The following is an 8,500-nucleotide window of genomic DNA, read 5'->3' as shown; positions in this document are numbered from 1 at the left end:
CACACACACACACACACACACACACACACACACACACACACACACACTTGCACTACCTTCTAAGGGAAGTTCACATGCCAATGATGTCTCACACCTTTGTGATAAAACATTACTACAATCCCAGAACACTTTGATGACTTCATTCACAGGTTAACAGCAGGTGCCTGTATTCTCACTGCAAACAAAAGGAGAGTCCTTCGCTAATAATAAACCATATAAATTTGCATTGATAAGAAATATCTTCACTATATGAGCAGACATATGTGGAAGAACAAACATTACACCTATATGTTGTTGCTGAACATCTCATTCAAAACTATAAACCTGCTGCTGTAACAGCCTTCACTGAACTGGTGAAGTTTTCCAAGGAATTTTTGATCCAGGCTGATGTTGGGCGATAAGTACCGGCTCACAGTTGAGGTTGAAATTCATCCCCAAATTGTTGAATGAGGCTCAAGTTCTTCTACACCAAAGTGCGAAAAACTTTTCGTTATGGGCTTCACTGCCTTTGTCCATTGTTGGAAGAAGACCATTGTCTAAAATATGATTGTGTCCTGCAGCATATTTAGGGGCACAGCATCAATCTTAAATATCATAGTCAAAATGTATTGGTCTGGGAGTACTACTGAGCCTGTGAAAACAGTTGTATAATGTTTTTAATGGCACTAAAGGAGCTTTCTCCCCTCTGGTTATTATATCATGTTGGGTCTCAATTCTAAACTTTTGAGCCTGTATTATGACATGTCTTTGAATCAATTAAACCTTTATGGAAGTGCCAGACTAAATCACTGAAGTGCTTTAGTGAGAACCAAGAAGCCTAGTCAACCATGACCAGCAGCCCCGGGCCAAAAGAACACAATGTGAAGATAGGTGTCCACATATTTCTGTCCGTACTATTTAACGTTACCTCTTCAGCAGCACTTCTGAATGCGCCTGTGCAGAGACACAGAGACAGCACGTCTTTCTTTGACGGGAAAGCAAAACTGGCCTATTTGACTCGTGCGTGTTTACATGCAGCAGTGTAATTATTTGCATGACAAAAACAATAAATTAGCCACATAACGTAACTTAAACGTTACTCAAAGTGCAAACTCGGAGCAGCGCCCAAAGCTGCAGAGACTCAGGAACGTTAACTGTTGACTGATTGATATTGTAACCGCGTACTCGCGCAGCAGATAACCACGTATAGAGTGCAGTAATGTTATCAAACCAAACACTGGTGTGCCAGCAACGTTGAATAAATGAATAGCAGCTAGCTAGCGCTGTCAAACTGTGGGCTGTAACATCGAGGCTAGCTCTCACCTGACAGGTTGCGTTTCTTGCCCTTACTGCCGCCATTTTTATCGTTAAAACCCAACGTCTCTGTGACTCCGTCTTTCTCCTCGTTCTTCTCTGTTTGGGCAGCCTTCCCGCCTCTCTCCCCGTCCTTCTTCTCCTTCTCCTTCTCCTGCTCCTCTCCCAGACCTGAGGACAGCGAGTCCGCCATCTTCGCCAAACGGTCTCATCTGATGAACTGAGCGACTGACATCTGCGTCACACGCTCTGACGTCATTACGTCTACTACACGGTGGTACAACCAGAGCCGTAAAAAGAAGACAGTCGCGTCAACGCAACTTCAGACAGTTACTTGAAGTACTTGGCGGGTAATTTGAAAGCGTAGATATTGGTAGAAATCGGTACAGAGAGACAGAACTATCAAATGCATTGATTTACAATATTCATACAGAGCAACGACATATGTAGTGGGATCAATTTTGTGTTTTTTAAAAGTAGAATTTGTATGTGGCGGAGGAGCTCTGCCAACAGAGAGCCAATGAGATATACTCACTGCAGCGTCATAATAAATTACACCAAAGCATTTACAAAAAGGACAATATCAATACAAAAGCACTCTATTATAAATAATAACATTACATTAACAAGATAAACTACCAACATATACAATATAACACACAAATATCAATATAAAGGGACTCCATTATAAATTATAACATTACAATAACAAGATAAAGTATAAAAATATACAATATAACATAACATTAACATGATAAAGTAAAATATACAATATAGCAGAACAATTTAAAAGGATTCCATTATAAACGATAACACAACAATAACAAAATGAAAGTACAAAAATATCCTTCGTGAATAATATGATGAGTATGATGAATAAGGGCTGCATGCCCTTTCAATGGAGAAAATGTAATGCAGTCACTGCCCTATAGTTAGAAAACCTATTAATTGTTTTTCGCTCCTGCCCCACAGACTGGTGAGACACTGCTCGATATAGTGCTGGAGTAAATGAAGCCTACTTCATTACTTTACACCACGAATTGCAGATAACCCTTAATGAATAAGTGGATTATGCAAGAATGAGAGATGCTAGTACTATCAACCCGAGTCTGAAATCATTGACCCCTCTGTGTTTCATACTCTGACCCGACCTTTAGGGTGTTACAGAGCACCCCATCAGTCATTCTGACGCCATTAACTACGCTTGCATGATCTTATTAACACCAATCGTGATACATTTCCAGACAGCAAAGGTTAATTCGTCCACTGAATAAAGAGGAGAGTGTAGAGGGAGGGACTCAGGCGCACTGGGCAGGGATAGAGTTTCTCCCGGTAACGGATCTCTTTGACCACCATAGATTCGGTTTCTCCTCCTCTGTGGACTCACATAACAAATACACGCGACATTTTACTCAGAGAAATAACTACCGATTATGATTAATTTCACCTTTTTTTTCTTACAAACTATAGAATAAACTCATGGTGATCGGTGAGTGCGCTGCGCGATCGCTGCCCCGCGTCGTGTTACCTTCCTCGGGGCACCATGGGCTCGTGAGATGCCTTCGCTGTGGAAACGGATAACCTTCTCGGTGGCCTCGGTGTTCTGTGTCGGCTCGGTGGTGCTCCTGGTCGTGGCCTTGTCCACGGAGCGGTGGGTCACCGGACGGATCCTGTGTAAAACCGGGGCGGAGATAGTGAACGCGTCCAACCCGGAGCTGGAGCAGTTCATCGGGGACATTTACTACGGCTTGTTCCAGGGAGGAAAGACCAAGAAGTGTGGGCTCGGCAACAGGCGCTCCAAAATATACAGTAAGATCAAATACTGCTCTCTCTTAATTTATCATAATACTAGATAGACTACACACAAAGTGTATTAAAATATTATTGAATAAAGACAATTATTTCTAGAAATATAAAAAAATAAAGATCAAATATTATGAAATACCATTGAATTGCGAAATAATGCAGTCAAAAATGTACATTTATTATTCAAAGTGGATTGTTTCTTTAGATTCTCATTACCTATCAGAAAGACTATTCTTCCTGAGGTCACATGAGTTTGTTTAACAGTGAAAATGACACATATAACATCTAATATATGCAGATGGCACAACATGATATTATTACATTTAATAACCAACAAAGCAAACTTGCAACCGATTTTAAGAGCAAACAAGTCCTGGAGATCACAAAGCTTTCAAACACACCAGATATATCAGGCTACATTTGGGGTAAATGTGTACAAATTGATGCACAAGACATGTTGAATATGTCTATTTGATGAAATAGCGCAACAATAAAAAGCACAGTCTTGGATTGAGTATTTAATTAAATGTAAACATATAACTTATAGAATATTATACTATCAGACAGTAGAATAACATGCTTTTTTTCCAGCCGTAAAGCTATAGGGAGAACTGTATATTTAGGGCTTATCTCACCAATACCCACTTGTTCTTAAATTAGAATTGAGTTATCGTAAGTTCATTACATCTTTTAATATAATTAATTATTATTACATTTATTTTAAAAGGCGTCTTTTAAATAAATGTTGGTCATTTTTGCTTAAAATAAACTCCATATAAACAATATTTAAAGCTCTCTTTTTTAATTCAAAGGATAAGAAACAAACATCACAAAGCACATTACTGCTGCAAACATCCAGAGATAGTTTTGCTAGATAGTTAGTTTATTAAATATCATAATAAACATATAAAATGATATAACATCTTTACATCTTCACATAAGCTCCAAAGCTGCATCCACATTTTGCTTCATTCTGCATTGTTTTTTTCATCTGTGCTTCTTCTCGGCCTAGTTTTCCCAAAGCTTGTGCGGGCGTTGAATGGCGGCCTTCACATGATGGTGATCCTGTTCTTGCTGGTGGCTGTGGGTTTCTCGTTAGTCAGTCTGTCTTTCTGCATATACAACGCACGCAAAGTTCCCTACCAGAGCATCAAAGGGCCCAAAGGCCTCTACCTGTGGAACTTCATTGCTGGTGTGTGAGGCAACTTTTACTCTTTCCCTCAGAATCTCCCTTTATTTCCTTGCTGACTTCACTTCCTGGTGCTTCTGAACTTCACCTCTCTATTTTTCTTCCAGCTCTTTTCGGTGCCCTGGGCATGCTGTGTTTCCTGGCAGCCGTGAGGCACCACAGTCTGACCGAGCGGGTAGCCAATCATCGGGAGAACCTCTTCGTGCTGGTTGTTCTGGACGACAGCCTGGACTGGTCCTTCTGGCTGGGTGTGGGCAGCATTGCGACTCACTTTGCCGTCTGTGGAGTGGTTGCCATGAGTCGGATCAAACTGCCCAAACCAGAGATCAAGAAACCTGAAGAACCCATCGTCTCTGCTTTGGACCTGCTCTACTGAAGGACCAACCAAGGAGCATTTACATCACCGGTGGTTGACTGGAGGAAACCACAATGACTGACAGCAGAGTGAAACCAGCACTGTGCCAGTGCCAAGAGTCCTGCATCCCAAACGTACCCTTTGCATTCTGGACATCCTGTGATGGATATATTCTGTCTATAGATGCAAAATGTAAATACATCATTATTTTTTCAGTTTTATTAGTTTTCATTATATGTATAGAATGTCATTAACTGATCTGTTTTTCAGTCACTTTATGGTTCACTTAAAGTCTCCAGTCTTTGTTTGAGATTTTAAGTTTTTTTTTATATTATTCTTGATCCCTGATAGAAAGTGTACAGCTTTTGCGTGAACCATTTATTTCACAGGGAGTTGTGGGCTTATGTATGTAGAGTATACCATCTTCCATAAACAGATTGAGATTTCTAATTATCAATTAATTGTATTCCCTTTTATTTACTTTATCTTGGTCATAAAAAGTCCCTCACATCTGGAGAAGTCAGCTGTTATAAAGAAAAAAGTCACTCTGGCCATCATTTAAAGAACTTGTATTACATTTAATAGATTGGTTATAATTTCCTGGACATTAACACACTAATATTTACACAATACATCAATTAAATAATTATAGTTGAAGTACGTGTTTGCGTTTTATTGTTGTTATTATCTCCTAATGACCTGAAGCTTTGTCTTTTCTCTTTTATTTGCTCTCGACAGTAATATCTAAACTTGCAAATATCAGTTTCCTGACCCAGTGAGGATTTCCTTATAATATAAATATACTTTATGATGTCAGTGAATCTACTGTATGATGTCAGTGAAAGAGAAACATCAACTGACACCTTTGTCTCTTGGAAGAAATAATTGTCTAGCTAAACAGTGTGCAAATTCATTTTAAGTATAAGATTGAAATGATGTGACATTTTGAATCTGAATTAGACAGAATACATGCACACATATGCTTATAAAAGTGGAGATTATTTGAATTACTGCTAGGAAATTAATTTATTCCAGAGGATATACGTTTTATATTAATCTATAAAAATACATTATCATTTATTTATTGATTATATGTTGTATTATTTATCTGATTGTAAATTTGTCAGACAAGAAAATGGAATTACGTATTAAGAATAGTACTTGAGTAAATGTACTTAGTTACTTTCCATTAGTGGTTAACTGTCTCTTTAGTTTTTAGGCTGCAGCTGATTCAAAGCCTCCTGTAGCTTTTCACTGCTGCCGCCATGTGGCGACAAATGACCGCCTTAGTCGCTTTTTGGTGACGTATGAAAAACGCGACGGTGTCAGGTCGATCGACTCTTTGCACATGTATGCGACCTCTACATCTCTGAGTTAATAGTTTGTTTCGGGGGTTTCTACATGTACAACAGATGACAATGCTTCTTTTAAGGAGAACCGTGCAGACGACGGTGCGGACAAAATACTGTAGGTCATTTTCTGCGTCACAGACTCACCTGAACGAGAGAAAAGTAAGTAGCTGTTAGCCATTAGCCTGTCAACCATTAGCTGACAGATAGTTTGTTACATCAGTGACTCTCACAGGATTCATCAGCACTTCACACTGGATCTCAGAGGTTTTAACACTTTAAGAGAATTTATTCGTGTGTGTGTGTGTGTGTGTGTGTGTGCGCGTGCGTGCGCGTGCGTGCGTGCGTGTGTGTGCGTGCGTGTGTGTGTGTGCGTGCGTGCGCGTGTGTGTGTGTGTATTTATTTATAAGAGCATCAGTGTGTGGGTGTGTTTGAGAGTGTCAACAACTGTGTTGATGTACAAGTTACTTCCAGTCATCACCCGCTCACTCTTTAATTAGCTTCAAATATGCATTTCACAGCACATTTCAAACACAGAATTAATTCAAAGTGCTTTACATTTAAATAGTCAAATAAAAGCATTAGCATGTCGTTTAAACACAATAAGCAATACAACCAGAGACAAATTAATGAAGTTTGAAATAAAGAGCAATGTGATTTTAAGGTAAACTAAACAAAAACAAGTGGCTGGACCAGAAACACAATTACAGTGCAGTAAGTTCCCCCTAATGTAACAAAGGAAATAAAAATGCAGCATAGAAGCCAATCAATCAAAGGTGCATGAGAACAACAGAGTTTAAAATTTAGGTTTTAAAGTGGCTAAAGTTTGAGATTTGCATAGTAGCTAAAAGCAGCAGGTTTGTTCTGACTCAAGGTACTACAGCTGCATGCTTCCTTGAGATCAAAAAATGTACTTGATGTGAAGAGTTGCATCCATGGCAAAAAAATGCATTTAATCCGAATTGTGAAGGTGTCAAATATGATCGCTCATTGCAGAACAGTAATACAACTAGTCAGTGTAATCTGTGAGGTTTGTGGTGAAACTGACAAGAACTTTGAGCTAACAACAGCCTGATAACCAATACATAAAATAGGTGCAGTGCTCATGTCGATTGATTCGCCATAATAACACAAACAACAAGCAAGCACAGTAGTTTATTTTTCTTATTAGGACGAGAGCTATTGATATGTTAACTGACAGAATTATAGATTGATCGGTTTGTGGGTTCCTTTTCCTTTTGTTCGTGTGTGTCTACAGGGTCTGGTGCTGGGAGTGTTTGAGAAGGAGGGAGAGGAGGGCGGCCTTCATCTCACTGAATCTGCTGCAGGTTTTGACCAAAATCTTTCTGGGAAACTTTCTGAACTTCTGAAAATGTAAGTCTATGATATCTGTGAGCTGTCAGTACAAGTCTTGTTATGGGAAGGATAACAATAACAGTCTTATACAATGGTGCTGCAATGAATCCTCTTTTCAATAAAGTTATTATCAGTTTTTAATGAAACTCTTTTAGAGAGTTGTTGATTTACTGCCATCCATCTGTATACAGTGCTGTATACTGTTTACCTGGTCAGAACAAAACAATGAATGATGCAACATTCAGACTAAACATAAGGCGCAAACAGCAAAATTGGACTACAAACTGCATTTTGTTTTGCAACCCTGTTAGTGAAACCTTCCAAAAACACACATAACAGGCAAGTCAAATGGTAGAAATATATGAATATAAATAAACAAGACAGACAAAAACCATACTGATGCATTCCTGGATACCACGTTAACACGTGTCTCTGTCTAATCTGTTGCATAGTTAGTTAATAATCTGGTTTTGTTTTGCTCTCTCCAGCTCTGGACCGGCTCTCAAGAAAGGCAAAAGCAGAATATTTTATGGAATCGACAAGGTAACAAGAAGTGACATTCGAATAAGACAAACCCGGTCTCTTGACAACGTCGGAGTAATTAAATCTTCCCTGTGTCTTCTCCAGGACTTCCCGTGTGTCGCAGTAGTCGGGCTGGGTAAGACCAGTGCAGGTGTGTGTGGATCAGAAAACTGGGACACCAGCAAAGAGAACATCAGACAGGCAGTGTCAGGTAAGACACATGTCTCTGCTCGTCTTCGTACGGGCAAATATTTCCATTTCGTGCAATGTAATGGCATCTTTTCTTATCTTACTGGAGTTACTACCTGGCTGATATCTGCGTATTTGTCTGTGCATGCTCAGTTGGCTGCCGGCTGCTTCAGGACCTGGAGGTGAACCATGTGGAGGTGGACGGCTGCGGTGATGCCCAATCAGCAGCAGAAGGCGCCGCTCTGGGTTTGTTCCATTATGACCAACTCAAGTCCAAGAAGAAGACCAAAGTAACCACACAGCTACATGGAAGGTAGACTAACAAATGATCTGTAGCACAAAGCCGGGGCATTTATTACACGTTATTACAGATGTACGCAGCGTCATGCTAACGTGTGTGTGTGTGTGTGTGTGTGTGTGTGTGTGTGTGTGTGTGTGTG

General features: G+C 39.7%; 3 protein-coding genes across 3 annotated transcripts in view; 2 read left to right on the top strand and 1 right to left on the bottom strand.

Moving 5' to 3' along the window:
- tapt1b (transmembrane anterior posterior transformation 1b) overlaps window positions 1–1,486 on the bottom strand; it is a 9,910-nt gene extending 8,424 nt beyond the window's left edge. Inside the window, exon 1 of the mRNA XM_031863372.1 lies at window positions 1,303–1,486. Within this exon, the coding sequence (XP_031719232.1) occupies window positions 1,303–1,486 (184 nt within the window). The remainder of the gene's footprint in view (window positions 1–1,302) is intronic.
- A 1,363-nt stretch (window positions 1,487–2,849) lies between these two features.
- Window positions 2,850–4,797, top strand: clrn2 (clarin 2). Its single transcript, XM_031862954.1, has 3 exons — window positions 2,850–3,102; window positions 4,112–4,291; window positions 4,396–4,797. Exons 1-3 carry the CDS (start codon window positions 2,850–2,852, stop codon window positions 4,662–4,664), a joined length of 702 nt encoding a protein of 233 aa, XP_031718814.1. The 3' UTR covers window positions 4,665–4,797.
- Window positions 4,798–5,966: 1,169 nt separating this feature from the next.
- Window positions 5,967–8,500, top strand: part of lap3 (leucine aminopeptidase 3) — a 6,256-nt gene continuing 3,722 nt past the window's right edge. Inside the window, exons 1-5 of the mRNA XM_031863401.1 lie at window positions 5,967–6,154; window positions 7,252–7,367; window positions 7,838–7,892; window positions 7,977–8,082; window positions 8,214–8,373. Of these exons, the coding sequence (XP_031719261.1) occupies window positions 6,056–6,154; window positions 7,252–7,367; window positions 7,838–7,892; window positions 7,977–8,082; window positions 8,214–8,373 (536 nt within the window). The 5' untranslated portion in view covers window positions 5,967–6,055. The remainder of the gene's footprint in view (window positions 6,155–7,251; window positions 7,368–7,837; window positions 7,893–7,976; window positions 8,083–8,213; window positions 8,374–8,500) is intronic.

The sequence above is a fragment of the Anarrhichthys ocellatus genome, unplaced genomic scaffold, assembly GCF_004355925.1.
Source record: "Anarrhichthys ocellatus isolate YVR2014 unplaced genomic scaffold, GSC_Weel_1.0 scaffold28, whole genome shotgun sequence".
In the NCBI taxonomy this organism is placed as follows: domain Eukaryota; kingdom Metazoa; phylum Chordata; class Actinopteri; order Perciformes; family Anarhichadidae; genus Anarrhichthys; species Anarrhichthys ocellatus.
Note: the sequence above shows the minus strand (reverse complement) of the source record. Positions and strands in the feature narration are given on the sequence as shown.